At 43.2% G+C, this 16,070-nt stretch overlaps 1 protein-coding gene across 17 annotated transcripts in view; it reads right to left on the bottom strand.

Annotated features, from left to right (window-relative positions):
• Positions 1-622: 622 nt before the first annotated feature.
• The window catches only part of TAF1 (TATA-box binding protein associated factor 1), a 98,640-nt gene continuing 83,192 nt past the window's right edge, over positions 623-16,070 (bottom strand). For 3 of the 17 annotated variants that reach the window (XM_032619587.1, XM_032619593.1, XM_032619602.1), the window contains 5 exons: positions 15,155-15,280; positions 14,247-14,345; positions 13,824-13,980; positions 13,056-13,233; positions 6,528-10,358 (listed from right to left, as the gene is read on the bottom strand). In XM_032619587.1, the coding sequence (XP_032475478.1) occupies positions 10,136-10,358; positions 13,056-13,233; positions 13,824-13,980; positions 14,247-14,345; positions 15,155-15,280 (783 nt within the window). In that variant the 3' untranslated portion in view covers positions 6,528-10,135. Of the gene's footprint in view, positions 2,689-5,776; positions 5,818-5,856; positions 6,126-6,526; positions 10,359-11,564; positions 13,234-13,823; positions 13,992-14,246; positions 14,346-15,154; positions 15,281-16,070 lie in introns of those variants that run through there. The other 14 variants (XM_032619598.1, XM_032619603.1, XM_032619595.1 and 11 more) reach the window with 12 other exon arrangements.

Here is a 16,070-nt window from a genome sequence, read left to right as displayed (position 1 = left end):
GGTTTCTATCTGAAAAAATTACCGGTTTAAGTTTGTGTTTTCCAGGTATAAGGAGACCTTCCCCTCAAACTCATTATAACTTACAGAAATTTGGTAAATTATACTTTTTTGTAAGCAGAATTGAAACATTTATCTTATCTGCTCCCTCCAGAGTTTGGAAACTCTTAGGTTCCCTGCAGCTTTATCAGATAAATTAGGAAGGCTACCCCACTAGTGGTTACAGAAATCCCAAGGTATTTTGGAGACCTCGAAAAGGGAGGAATTCACCTACATCGGTTAGGCAAAAATCTGTGATAAGCCCTTGGTGTGACTTTCCTAGCCCTGAGAGGTCCTTTAAAAGTCCAGTCTGAGACTCCTTATAGAAGTTTCAGCAAGGGCTTCCCTGGTGGCGCAGTGGTTGAGAGTCTGCCTGCCGATGCAGGGGACACGGGTTCGTGCCCCGTTCTGGGAAGATCCCACATGTTGCGGAGCGGCTGGGCCCGTGAGCCGTGGCCGCTGAGTCTGAGCGTCCGGAGCCTGTGCTCCGCAACGGGAGAGGCCACAACAGTGAGAGGCCCACATGCCGCAAAAAAAAAAAAAAAAGTTTCAGCAAGTAAAAAGTCTATATGATCAATTACAGTTATATAAATCATCAAACCAAGTTTACTGAGACCACACTTATTTTGCAAACCATTTAGTTTTAATTTGGTTACATTTAGTAGAAAGGAGGGTAATTTTAGAGAGAAAATGATTTTGCAATGAATGTTAAATCCCAGTTTTGTTAATGGAGATCTGTAATTACTAAGACTCATCTCCCACATAGTTCTTTACTGTTATATTAATGTAAAGTTTAAGCGAATCATTATTATTATTATTTTTAGAACAACAGACATTATCTCACAGTTTCTGTGGAAACAGATATAGGAAAACAGGTGCAACTTAGCTGGGAGTGTCAAAGCCTCAGGCTCCAGCTCTCAGGCAGGCTGCCATCAAAATATTGGCAGGGGCTACAGTCATCTCAAAGCTCAACTGGGGGCTTCCCTGGTGGCACAGCGGTTGGGAGTCTGCCTGCCAATGCAGGGGACACGGGTTCGTGCCCCGGTCCGGGAAGATCCCACATGCCGCGGAGCGGCTGGGCCCGTGAGCCATGGCCGCTGAGCCTGCGCTCTGCAACGGGAGAGGCCACAACAGTGAGAGGCCTGCGTGCCGCGAAAAAAAAAAAAAGTTTCAGGAAGTAAAAAGTCTGTATGATCAATTACAGTTATATAAATCATCAAACCAAGTTTACTGAGACCACACTTATTTTGCAAACCATTTAGTTTTAATTTGGTTACATTTAGTAGAAAGGAGGGTAATTTTAGAGAGAAAATGATTTTGCAATGAATGTTAAATCCCAGTTTTGTTAATGATCTGTAATTACTAAGACTCATCTCCCACGTAGTTCTTTGCTGTTATGTTATATTAATGTAAAGTTTAATCGTATCATTACCATTATTATTTTTTAGAACAACAGACATTATCTCAGTTTCTGTAGAAACACATGCCGCGAAGCGGCTGGGCCCCTGAGCCGTGGCTGCTGAGCCTGTGCGTCCGGAGCCTGTGCTCCACAATGGGAGAGGCCACAACAGTGAGAGGCCAGCGTACAGCCAAAAAAAAAACAAACAAAAACAAAAACTCAACTGGGGGAGAGTCCCCTTCCAAGATTGCTCATGTTGCTGTCAGGTCTTCCTTCTTTGTCACATAGGCCTCTCCACTGGCTCTCTGAATGTCCTCATGACATGGCAGCATTCTACTCATAATAAGGAGTTGGGAGATTGTTGGGGAAGGTCCACTCATTGGGCAGAAGTCAGGTTACAGAGAATAATTCACCAATCACTGTCCAGCAGCGGGGTGTGAATATGCAGGTGTTTCACGGCCACCTGAACGCGCCAGTCTGCGTGGCGGGCAGAAGACACTGTGCTGGACGCACCGCGGCTCAGGTACTGCAAGTCGGCGAGCTTGTGCGGGATAGTGGGCAGGGCACTGCAGATGGCCTCCTCGTTCATGGTAGCGGGTGGCGCGGGCACTCAGGCAGCCGGTCGATTCCCTGCGAGCCGGGTCAGCAGGCCCTACAGCCTGCCGGACATTAGGTCACGAGGGCATCCATTCTCCGCGAGGGCATCCATTCTCCGCGCAGCCCACACCAAGCCACTGCTTATCCGGAGCCAGAGCGGAGTTTAATTGAATTATTAAAGGATACTCTAAGTTTGTTTCTGAATCTTATCTCCGTAATTTCTTTGGATGAAGATCAGATGCCCCATGACCTGCAACCAGGGGATTATGCATACTGGAAAAGACAAAATTTAAAGGACTATCTCCAACCTGGAGAGAAGGACCCTTTTCAGGTACTCTTAACTAGCTTATGCACAGCAAAACTGAAGGGAATTGACTTTTGGATTAATTTCCACTCACAAAGGGCCCCTGCACTGGAGTGGCCTATAGAGAGGATGGCTGACCTTGAAAATCACCTCAAAACAATGCTCAAACAAAGGAGAAACTACACTCACACCTGGGCGAGAAGACGACGACATCAGAAGTAGACAGCTTGCCCGAGATCCTGGACCTGGCTCATTTCCCCTTCCCTTGAAGCTCTCTTACCTCCCTTCAAAGCGGGAGACGGGGTGCTGCTGAAGTATGAAAAAGAGCAATGACCTGAGCAGCAGCAGCAGCCTGAAGAAAAAAATGAAAGGGATCTTATCTTAGCACGTTCTTCTTACTACTCACGCCTCTCTAAAATTAGATAGAGTAAAACCGTGGGTACATCATACCAGAGTAAGAAGATTATCAGCTATTGACCAGCCAAGCCTGCCTACAGCCAGCACAGACTCCTGAGAAACAGACATCTCACCCTTTGGGAAACTTTAAGTATTTGTTCCGACAAGTGGAATGAAAGTTGTTTTCTTATCCTTTCTCATACCTTCTACCTATAGACTCACATGCTGATTATTTCGATAATTCTAACTGCTAGACATGTGGTCAGCTTCCTATTTCTGGGTCTTCAGGATTGCCTTGATAGGTTTTCCCCATACAGGGAATGGTTTGGAAACAACTGGCTACAATAAGTCTCTCTGAAGTGCCGGTTCCAGACTGGGCTTCAGACTTACTCCCCTGAATTCCCAAGGAAATGAGATCTGTTCTGTCTACTAACGTTCTAGTTGTCACTCCTCTTACTTCTAACTGGGTCTGCTACACCAAAATGGCAAAACAAAGGTTTGAGTTCTTAATCACACAAGACTCGGATCCAGGACTTGGAACTCAAATATTTCTAATTTGTTATCTATTCCCCAAAATTTAGGCAGGAATACGCCCCAGCTCAGCAAGAAGTAGTTAAAGCTGTTGTCGCCCCGTTCCCTAAAAGATTTGGGGAAAGATACAGCTGAACTGGCGATGAAAACCGAGTCCCCCTAAAGCTGAGTTCCTCTGCCGAGTTTACGATTAACATCTCTATCCAAAACGATTGTTCCCTTTTCTTGTCCAACACCTGTTCTCCTCAAGATTGAGGAATATCAAAGAAAAGGAAGGGACCGATGCTGAGTAGGGCCCTCTGGGGCTCCTGGGCCGGGAGGCCTTTTTGTCCCCCATTTCTTGTAAGCAAGACTCCAGCCTCCATGACCTTCCCTGAGTTCCAAAGGGCAGACCTGAACAGTTGCTAATCAAGGGAGGAGCAGCCACAAAACCACCTGAGGCAAGATTAAAGTGGCCAGAGAAGCTCAGGAGATTAGGAGACCCTGAACACACCCTAATCTTGTCAGCAACCCCACCCTTTTGAAACTCTGCAGAAGAAAGAAGAATGCAAGACTGTTACTGCCTTGATCCTTATCACATACCTCTGACCACTACCCCTGACTATACAACTTCTCCCTATTCCCCAGTGAAGGGGGGCACAGTTCTTGAGGCACTAGCCTACTGTGTTCCCCTTTGCCTGGCAAAGAAATAAAGCCACTCTTTCTTTCTCCTCCATCACTCTGTCTCCATATTTCTGTTTGGCACTGGTGCACAGAGAGCTAAGATTTTGGCAACAACAGCTGATACAGAGGATAGCATAAATTTGGGAATGTTGCTGAATCAGTTTCCCAAACTTCTAAGGTAAGAATCACTTGGAGGGAATTCCCTGGCAGCCCAATGGTTAGGATTCTGTGCTTTCACTGCCAAGGGCACGGGTTCAATCCCTGTTCGGGGAACTCATATCCCACAAGCTGCGTGGCGTGGCCAAAAAATCACTTGGGCCATCTGTAAAATATACACACCACCAGTCTTCCCCAGACATTCTGACTCAAGAAGGTTGAACTGGGGCCTGGGAATCAGTACAAGTACACCAGTGGCTTATCTTCAACGTCAGGGGGAAACAAATTAGATTATTATACTTAGGCAAATATTTGCACCGTAATACCAAAGACCCTGGAATTGCCAAAGGAGATTAAACTACCAATAGGAAAAAAATTTGTCTATTTTTACACTGATATGGAACTGGTGTTTTGGAAACAATCCTGACGTTACCTTCTCAGGCTCCACCCCACTCCCACTGAAAAATTTCCCACTGCTTTTAGAATACAGACAAAACTCCTTACCATGGTCCACAATGCCCAGAGTCATGGCTTCCTTCCTACTGCTTCTCTATATCCAGTACCCATCTTTCTGGTCTTAATTTAAAGACGGCCCTTCTCTAGGCTAAGGCTAATCTCTTCTACCCTTGGTGCTCCTGAGGAAGTTTCCTCATTTGTAAAATGGGAATAATATTGATCTCATAGATGGTTCAGGATTAAATGAGGTCAGGTAAGAAGAGCTCTCTGCACAGAGGGGCTGGCACAGTGAATGAGAGCTATTATTTCTACTTCACATTCAATTCAGTTCTTAAACCCACTTGCCATCTGGTTTCTGCATCCACCATTCCAAAGAAACTATTTTCATTAGGCTCACCAACTGCCAAGTCCAAATGACATTTCAGTCCTTATCTGACTGACCTTTCTGCAAATACTGGACATTGCTGACCATTCCATCCTCTGAAATTCTCCTTTGGCATCCCAAAAAACTGTATCCTGGTTTCCTCATACTTCTCTGGCCAGTCTTTTAAAGTACCTTTTGTGGTTCCTTCATTGCTTACTTTTTCAAATTAAAAAAAAATGTTTTATCACAGTAATACATGCATATTTATACGCCAATGAGAGCTACTCAGCAAGGTCTTCCTTGACCATTAAGTTAGAACCCTCACCCCATACCCTCTCACATCACTTTGTTTTGTCTTCGGAGTACTTCTCTCACTCTGATTCACTTGTTTGTCTCCCCGCCCCCACTAGATCCTGAACTCTTTGAAGGAAGGGGGTATGTTTTATTCACTGCTGTATTCAGAGCACGAAGAATAATGCCTGGCACCCACTAGGCTCAATCAGCATTTGACTAACTGACTGAAATATCCCCCACATTTAATCAATCCACTTGTAGATTCTACCTCCTCAATTCTCTCAAATCTTTGCCCATTGTTCTTGCTTCACAACTGACTCATATCTTGCTTAAATGACTGCCACAACCATCTCCAGTCCTATTCTATAGTCCATATCCCAAATTGCAGCTAAAGTGACCCAAATCCTTCAATAGATTCCTACTGCCTTTAGGATTATGTCTAGATTCTTTAGCAAAGCATATAGAGCTCTCCATTATCTGGACCCTGGCTAATTCTAGTTTCAGCTTTTGCCAGCCCCTTCCATATGCACCATGCTCTAACCATCCCTAACTATTTATAGTCACATGCAAACTGCTTTACCTTTTCTGCTTCTACACCATGACAGCTCTGTTGCTGAGGACCTTTGGGGAAAAATCACACAATAAAGTAAATCGGTACCATTTAAAATAAACAGCCTTTAACCTCATTTGTTCATTGAACACCTATAACAATCCTTTTATGGATCCCATGTCAGCTCCAGCTCCCATTTCCCTCATGACCATTAAAAAAAAATACCAAGAAACACTTCAACATTAATAGAAGGGTTTACAGTGAAGAGAATGCGCCCCTCCCCAACCCTACCTCACTCCTAGAGGTGTACAGTTTGAAGCGCAACATGTGGAATCTTCTCTGTGAATATGCAAATATGGATTTACATTCCTTTTGTCTCCTAAACAAGTGAAATTAAGTGTCACCTACTATTCTAAGACTTATTTCTTCAAGAATATCTTTCCATATTAGCACATGTAGATTTTCCTCATTCTTTTCCAACAGTTGCATATTTTTTGACTGGACGTACCGTAATTCAACCTCTCTGCTACTAATGGACATTTAGCAGGTTTTCCGTTTTTCATTCTCTCAGCAGTTCAACACTTTTATTCGAGCTCCCATCCCATTTTCACTTTTCTCACAAGGATGATTTTACTTATTCCACAGAGGAAACTGAAGCTATGAAGTGTGAATTCCTCCAACTTTCTATCTCCCTCATCTATAGGCTGATCTGTAACTCCAACTCCTTCCTTCCTTTGTCTGGGGCAGGCGGGGGGGGGGGGGGGGGGGGGGGGGCGGAATCTCTTCTCCTATAGGAGGAAATGCTATCTATGCTAACATTCCTTCCTGTTTTCACAGAGGTCTTTCCAACAATTATCTTCTCTTGCTTTTTTCCAACCCCTCCTTCTCTATTGCTTTCTCCCTTAAGCCTACGTAAGCGTAAGCGTACTTATTTATCTTCCTTTTTTTTTTTTAAATTTTGGCTGCGCTTCGCAGGCGCCGCATGTAGGATCTTAATTCCCTGACCAGGAATCAAACCTGCGGCCCCTGCAGTGGAAGTGCAGAGTCTTAACCACTGGACAGGCAGGGAAGTCCCTATTTTTCTTCCATCTTAAGACTCTCCCCCTCTTTTATTCCTCACAGCCTAGCTTCTTGAAGGGGTAGTCTATGATCTCTCTTGTCACTTCCTCATCTTCCATCTGTCCCTCAACCTCCTGCTGGCTGGCTTCTAATCTCACTCTCTTGCTAGCTAAGGTCACCAGGGACCTCCTAGTTGCCAAACCCCAAAGCTCTCAGGCTTTATTTTACTTTACTTCTCTGTGGTATAGATGCTAAGTCTTTTTCTTTTTTCCTTTAAACCTCCTTCCTTGGTTTAAGAAATATCATTCTGCAAGTTTTCCTTCTATTTCTGACCACCCCTAAAAATTGGTCTATACCAGCATTCTGCCCTCCATACTCTTCTGACTCTACACAGGCTTCCTGTGTGATCTCACCTACTCCCAAGTTTGCACAAATCCTAAGCTTTCTACCTATCATAGTTTAAACACACATGCTTCCCAACCGAACTTAGCTATTTCTCCTACCTTCCACCCTCAATCTGTTCAGTGAATGGCCATCACCATTTACCCAATCACCTAAGTCAGAAACCTAGATTCCACTTTTTTTTTTTTTTTTACTTTCCATTATCCAATCAGTCACCACGAGGTACCTCTCATTTCATGCCTACTGCCAATGCCTCAGCCAGTTTTAAGTCTCCGTCATCTCTCATCTGGCATCAGCCCGCCCCAGCCCATCCATTTTCCACACTGTGCCAGTGATCTAAGATGAGCATTTGAACCTGAGCCTTGTAAATAATCACTACACTACATACGTCTCCTATATTCCATCCATCCAGAACTACTTGTTCAATGAACAGACCATGTACTTTCATGCCCCTAAGCATTCTGTTCCCTCTGCCTAGAATACTTCCCCCGCACTGACCCCGGCAAACTCCTCCCTACTCTTCATGATCTATCTGAAGGGTTCCCCTCTACGAAGGCTTCTTATCCTTACTTCATAAGCAGAGTTGGTAACTCCTTATCACCATGAAACTTTGTAAATATTTATTGCAATGATCATTTCTTATTAAACTTATTTATATTTATGTGTCTACCACTCATTCTAGACCTTAAGTGCCCTGCCATCAGAAACTGTATCTTAACGTCTGTATCAGCATCTAGCAGACTACTTGATAAAAATAGGTGGCTCGATAAATGCTGAATGAATGAATACCATGTACCCATCCAATCAAGCTAAACCAAAATTCTGGAAGCCACCTTTCATTCTTCCTTCTCCACTCCCAAATGCCAATTGGTCATCAAGTCCTGTTGATTCTATCCCCTAAACAGCTCTCAAATTCACCCCCCTCCTCCCCATCTTAATGCCACAGCCCTGGTTCAGGCTCCACTATCCCATACTTGAACTAGATTTGCCCCTCTCCAAACCACTCTCCGCACTAGTGCTGGAATTTTTTTTAATTTTTTTATTCCAAAAATCATACATTCTTGTAAAAAATTCAAATACAGAAATAAAAGCACAATACCCCACCCAGCATACACACAAGCATATAGCCCCCTTCCCTCCAATCCCCCTCCCCTCCAATCCCACTCCCCAGAGGGTTATCACTGCAAACAGTTTTGTGTATATCCTTTCAGACCTTTTCCTTTGCATATACACATATAAGCACATATAAATACACACACATGGGTTTTGTCATTTACAAAAACAGTATCACACTTGTTACATGATTGTTCAATTTTTCCTCATTTAATATACAGAAAATTTCTAAAACACAAATCTGATTATATCACTCCACTAGAGCGCCTCATTTCTCATAATATGAATTCATATGCATTAGCATCAAAATCAAAGCTCTTGACGATATGCTTCCTATCCATCTTTCAGTCTCATCTCTAGCCATTCCAGCATTTGAGGGACTGGAACATAAACCACCTTAAATCCTTTCTGGAACAAGGCTGGTACAAACAAACAAACTAGGAACACACTCTGCCATTTCTGGAGTTCGTCCTTTTCACTTCATGTTACACTCTGCCTGCACTTTTCCATCTGGCAAGCTCCTACTAATTAATTCTTCAACAATCAGCTTAAAAATTACCTCTAGGAAGACTTCCCTGACTTTTTCAGACATGATCACTCTTCTGTTTTCCCCTATACTTTATATCTAGCTTCTTAATTGCACTTATCTCACAGTACTGTAATGATTTATTAACGTCTTGAATTCCACTCCCCCTCCCCCAACTTGACGGTGATATTGTTCAGTGAAAGGAATGCGTCTTATTTAATTTTGCATCCCAAGGTTTTGATGGAATGCTTACCGTGGAGCAGACGCTCAGTAATGAATCTGTTGAGGATTTTATGATTCTAGGAACATTTACTGAGTACCTACTCTGCACAGAACCATATCCTAAGCATGAAAAGAAACAGAAGACACAGTCTTCGCCCTAAGGAACTTACCATTTCCCTACCATTTCCCATGGGGGGGAGGGACAGAACGCACTTACATGGCAACATATCATTTCTGACATACAGGCTGTTTCAAACATTTATAGTTATTTGCCTCCAATTCATTTAGGAACAAGGCATTGTATAATCAAATAAATAATAAAATACTGGGCAGTTCAGTTTGTCCAAGAGGTTTATGTTTTTAGTGTGGCATAGAGTCCACCAGAATCCAATTCTCTGTCCCAGCAGAGGGGCTGTCCCCTGTTCCAGCCTGCAAATTAGAAAACTGAGATGATACCATGCTTGGAAATTTTCTAATACATCAAGAGGACATAAAGTTATTAGTTATTTCATGATTTCTCTTCTTTCCCCAGGAAAGAATGATACTAAGAGCAATAAATGGAGTTAAAGGGGGCACTGGAGAAGAAGATTACTCTGTTAGTGGTAGGGGGAAGGGGGTTGCTTGGTTTTAAATCAAAGGGTGGCACTGCCCCCAAGAAGATCAGGAGAGGTGATTTTTTTATCAGTTACTTACTTACTAATTTTTTTTTTTTTTTTTTTTTTTTTTTTTGTGGCACGTGGGCTTCTGACTGTTGTGGTCTCTCCTGTTGCGGAGCACAGGCTCCGGACGCGCAGGCTCAGCGGCCATGGCTCACGGGCCCAGCTGCTCTGCGGCATGTGGGATCTTCCCGGACCAGGGCATGAACCCGCGTCCCCTGCATTGGCAGGCGGACTCTCAACCACGGTGCCACCAGGGAAGCCCTTACTTACTAATTTTTAAAGGCTACGGTACTAGTTAATCTGGTGATTTCAAGATCAGACACTGTACAAATATAAACAAATGGGGGAAAGGTGAACCACCTAGGCTAGAGAACAAGGAAGGCTGACCAAGGAGGCCCAAAGGAAGTCTCATTCATCAGAGTCCAAGTCACTGTCCCCAGCAATGGAGTGGAAATCCTCACTGTCCTCCTCGTCCTCTGACAGGTGGACCTGGCTTAGTACGCTCGGCCCAGAGCGCTGCTCTTCCTCCTCCTCATCTTCTTCCTCCTCTGATACCTCATACCCACCGATGCTGCTGAAGCTTGTGTCTTGGGTGTTCGACTTGGGATCAGGCTCCTCATAGCTCCCATAACTGAGAAGAGAAACATGTCATCTCTCAAGCTCGGACACCATCCTCTAGCTGACCAGTCCCGTTCTTGGTGCCACCAAGGGATCAGCCCATCTCACCTCCCCTGGACACTAAAATGATGGTTCTGGACTGTTCTACAGGTCCCTGAGAGAAAAATGATCCTATTCAAAAACATCAACTTGCCAACTTCATATACGCAAGAATCTGAATGAAAGAAACTCCCCTACACCTGAACAACAACACACTGCCAGCTTACATGACCATAAATGCTCTGAGAGCCTCATAGTTTCGTCTGCCACTTACAGCTTCACTCATCTACATATCCAATTAGTCAACAGTCCTGAAGATTCTACCTTTTCAATATATCTTGTCTCTATCCCCTCCTTTCCAGCCCTATTCTGCCTGCCTTGGCTTAGTCCTTTGTGATCCCTGGCCGCCTGCACCACTGAAATCAATCTTCATGCCTCCAGTCTTGCTCTCCCCCAATGAATTCTTCACATTTCTGCCAGAGTGCTATTTTTGTTTGTTTGTTTATTCTTAATTTTACTTAAAAAAACCCACAAGTAATGCACGTTCACTGGTTAAAAAAAAAATTAGAATATACACCAGAAAAAAAGAAAAAGAAAAAAAAACACCAATAACTCTACCACCCAGAGATAATCTTTTGGTATATGACCTTCCAGATTTTTTTCTATGCACTTCACTTTGATGCTTAAACATTTTCTTTTTCTTTACAAAATTGGAATACTCTACATACTCTTCAGGAATCTGCTTTTTCACTAATGTTTATAATGAACATCTTTCCATGTCAATAAACATACATCTATACCATCATTTTAATAGCTGCATGGTATTCCACTGTATGGCTGTAACAGGATTTATTTCAGTCTCTCACTAGAACATTTAAGCTGTCTTCAATTTTCCCACTATTAGAAACAATGCTGTGATAAACATCCTTGTACAAACATCTTGATGAAGGTATTTTATTGTTCCCATGGAATAACTTCCTAGATATGGAATGTGGGGGCCAAAGGGGATGCACGCTTTTTAAGTTTCTGATTTATAATGATAAATTGCTGTATCTCTCTCACCTACCCCTTTCAATTTACATTATCAACCAGTCATTTCAGAATGTCTTTTTCCTCATGCCTTTTCCAACACTGGGCATTATCATTCATTTTAATCTTTGCCCATCTTATAGGTAAAAAAATTGCATTTCATTGTTTTATTGCATTTCTTTCTTAGGGAAGCTAATTTTTCATATATTTATTGGCCATTTACATTTCTTTTGTAAACTGTTAATTCATGGCTTTTGCCCATCTTTCTTTTGGGGCACAGAGCAACTTTTCCAAAATACAGATCTGATCATACTACGCTCATTCAATGTCTGCCCCAAATTTTCAGACCCTTCATGATTTGGTCCTTACCTACTTCTTTAATCTGTCTCTATTACACGGATCATGATCAAAACCTCCAGCCACACTGAGCTACTTGCATTCTCTAGAAGTGTTTCATGTCTCTGTGTCGTCATACATGCTGTTCTTAGTCTCTGGAATGTCCTTCACTTTCCTTTTCATTTAGCTGATTCCTATTCTGATTCAGCTCAGCTTCTCTAACCAGCTCCCCTACTCCACTCCTACCCAAGTCCCAGAAAAATCCTGTCGCTGCCTATCAGAGCACTTTTCTTGTTACACTGTGATCATCATCTGTTTGCCTGTTTTAGATTTCCCACTAGACTGAACTCCTTGAAGCAAGGACAACATCCTTGCTTTTGTACTTGTAAATATTTGCTGGATGAATAGACTCTTAACTGCTTGCTGGATACCTGCGGCTTAGATGTATCATATGTACCTTAAATCCAACATGTCCACAGACAAATTCATTTTTTGCCTCCTTTCCCACTCCATCTAATACCTGTTTTTCCTCTTTCTTCTCTCAGTGACATTCCCATTCATTATATATCTAATCTCCTTACCTCCTAAATCCAATTGATCTACCCTCTGAACAGTTCTTGAATATGTCCCTTCCCTTTCTTCCACTCCTAACAGATTCTAGCTGAATTCCTTATCACTGCCCTAGAGTTATTTAACACACAAATTTGATGTTACTTTCTTTTCCTTAAAGTGATGATTCCCATTAACCACAATCCAAGTGTCTTAGCATACCAGTTAAGGTCCTCTACAGTATAATCCCTTGCTACTTCTAGAGTCACAACGCCCAGCAACCTCCCTTCTGTCTGGAATTTACTTTGCTATATTTCTGCACCTTTGAACATACTGTTCCATCTCTAAGGATCTCCTCACCTGCTGCCACTTATCTACTTTTAGACTCCTATCCATCCTGTAAGGCCCAGTTCAAATGTTCCCTCATCTGTGACACTTTCCCTGATTACTCCAAGCAGAGCGAGATACTCCCTCCTCAGTGGTGACTTGGCACTTTGTACTTAACCTATGCTATGTAGCTCTTATCACACTGTATTTGTAATAATTTCGTTGTATCAGTCTCTTCCACTAGACTGTGAGCTCCTCAAGGGCAGGATATGTCTTGCTCCTCTGTGTATCCCCAAGGGCCTAGCACAGTGCCTGGCCCTAGTAGGTGCTCAGGAAATGTTTGATGGATGAAAGTAATCTGATGCTGGACCCTCTGACATCATAGCTGGGCACTGATGCCACAGCCCTGTAGCGTGTTGCTACCAATTACCTGATGTTGCTATCCTCCAAACCATGAGAAGCCTCCCCACCGTCTCCCTCATAGGACATCATGCTTTCTTCATTTTCCATGCCCATCCTTGTGTTCTCCTGAAGCATGCGGGGCTGTTTGGGTCTTATCCCACCAGATCCCACATCAGAGTCACTTCCACTTTCACTCAGCTGGATAGCTGTGAAAAGAGACAGACCTTGAGATAAGTTTGACAAAGAATTAACATCATTGGCTTAGTCTTCCAGAACTAGTTAATCCCATGCATCTACAGAGGCATCTTGCCTGGACTCCTCACCTCAGAGGATTGCCTAGGGTCAACACTGACAAGATCTGTAGTTTGGAAAGAGAATTAAAAAATCATTTCCTTTTTCCATTTCAGTGCTATCTATCTGTTCTTCCCCCCCCATCATCTCCTCCTATACTCATCCCCTGCCATTGCCATTAATCCACAAAAAAATCCCAAAGCAGGATCTTTTTTCTTCATTTCCCTTCCCTATTGCCACATATAACACTTCTATCTCGTTTTTATCAAGTATTTAAATCAAAACCGCTGCTTTGGCATTGCCTTTTTGACTGTCATCTTTTGTACCTCCTGTGTTGTATTTTTTCACCTCTTCTAAGACTAATGAATCTGATCAGCCTATGAGTGAGTGCTCAGTACCCTGAGGTCTACTAATGGGACTTCAATAAAAGAGCAATTTCTGGTAACAGCATATGTGGCCCAGAGCTTCCTCCCAAGTCCTGAGGGTGCCATGGTGAGCTACGTACCAGAGAAAGGGTTATCTCCTTCTTCATCACTCCCGGCATCTTCCTCATCATCTTCTCCTTCAGACATAAGCAAATCCTCATACAGGACACTGGCTTGAGGCTGTTGCACAGTTCCCTCCTCTTCATCTGCAAGATCACCATCTGCATCTTCACCTTCCTAAATGAGACCAGTTGAGGATCAAAGTCCCATTAATCGACCAAGTAAAAGACCAGAAGCCACCACCAGCCGCACCCCCCTTGCTGCCTTACAAGAAGTTACATAATTTTGGTGGATAGATTTGTTTAGCTGGTTCTTAAAGTCAGGTTGGGCCTCACTATGGAGACCTTCTGATAGCGCCTGGGGATTTGGCCTGTCCTGTACTACTGGGGCTCCTACCATATAAGGGTATAATGTAACCATAAGCTTTCTGTAAGCATACTCACTGGGGCTGGAGTCTTAGGTTTCCCATCCTCCTCATCATCATACCCTTCAATATCTACATCAGAGTCTTCCTCGCCCAGCCTACCTCGGCCCTGGCGCATCTGAGTAAGGAACACAAATAGCACATCATTGAGGGACGTGCCAGTAGGAGGAGTTAACCAAGGGCTCTCACTCAGGACCGATGCTCCTCCCTGATATCCCAGCCAACCCCACAGCTAGTGGGGGCTGTTTACACAGCTCAAGGCATGTGCATTTTCCCCCATTCATTCTTTGGAAATCACAGGTAGGGTTAAAAGAAAAAAAAACAAAGAACAGGAAGGCCTTGGTCTACTATTACTGTATCATCACAAGGAGACTCCTCCTTTCTAAACCAAGCTTTCCCTAGCTTGTGTTGGACTCTTTGGGACAGAAAAACCCTCCTGGATTTTGCACTCTCCAGTGGAACCCTGACTGAGATCAGCTGATAAGATTTCTGGATTCAGATCAGGAGTATCTGCTGATACCTCAAGAAAAAGCCAACTTAAAAAACTTAATTTTAAAAATAACTTTAATTTAGGTAACTCATATACAGTAAAGTAGCAGGGCAATTATTTTGAACTCTGTCTCTGAATGCAGTTGGTCTTTCTAATCACCTGTCAGGCTGCTGTGATGCCTCACACATTTTTCACACTTGTACCTTCCCTTAAGTTCTGCTGTGCCTGACTCTGCCCATGGTGACAGATAGAAGACAATGCCAGTCATGCAACCTGCCACCGTCCCACCTTGAAATCACATTTCCAGGCCTTCATTCTCAGGGCCAAGGGGTCCAATCATCATCCTTGACACATGTCCACACATCACCACCATCACTCCCCCATCCCCTACCCCCAAGCATACTACCAATCTCACAAAGAGAAAAAGAATATCCTACCTGTGTCACCTGCTTTTCTGGAGTGGCAGTGGGAATATCCAGGACAGACATATTGCTCTCATCTTGAAATACAGAGGCATCTCGAGACATACTGAGGGATGTGTTGGTATCATACAAGTCAGGAGGCTGTGGCACAAATCATACAACTTAGCTTCTATTTAGTAAAGGGAGCAAGAAATACAGAGAACTCCCCTTTAGAGCATTCACTGCAGAAAAAGGTCATGCAGAACAATCCATTTAAAGAGAAAACATAGTTTTGACATAGTTTTATGGACAGCTTTTTGGGAATCTCACAAATGTTGCTCATTCTAGCAGAGAGGCATCTGATGCATATGATCAGAAGCCTGAAGCAGAAAAGCATCAAAGCTATGGGACAATTCTATGTCCTAACAGCCTTTATGGTCAATAACCTAATTTCTTCTAAGCCTTGTCTTATTGTTTTTAGGCCCAGGGCTTCATACCAGTGCCATTTAGATTGTTTGGTTTAGAGACATCTAATAGAAAATGGGATAAAGAAATTTCAGTTCCAACCAGAGCATGGAATGGGGTAAGAGCTTATGAGCTCACCAGAGGATGCTACAAGGCAAAATGGCATGGTGAAAAACCATGGACTTTGGAGTAAACTGCCCTGGGTTTGAGTCCTGGCTCTACCATTTGCTAGCTGAGTAACTTTAACAAATTACTTAATTTCTCTAAGCCTTGATTTCCTCAACTGTGAAACATGGATGATAATGTCTACCTCACAAGGTTGTTTGGGAGAATTAAGAGATGGGTATATGCTCCTTACCCAATGCTTGGTAGTCAACAAATTATAGCTTCCTTCCTTCTTCCCTCTCCTGAAGAGAACAGGGGTTTAACAAACCGTCTATTCAGTGAAAGGAGGGCAGGAGGGACTAAAAAAGAACAGGCTGGAAAA

The sequence above is a fragment of the Phocoena sinus genome, chromosome X, assembly GCF_008692025.1.
Source record: "Phocoena sinus isolate mPhoSin1 chromosome X, mPhoSin1.pri, whole genome shotgun sequence".
Lineage (NCBI taxonomy): Eukaryota > Metazoa > Chordata > Mammalia > Artiodactyla > Phocoenidae > Phocoena > Phocoena sinus.
Note: the sequence above shows the minus strand (reverse complement) of the source record. Positions and strands in the feature narration are given on the sequence as shown.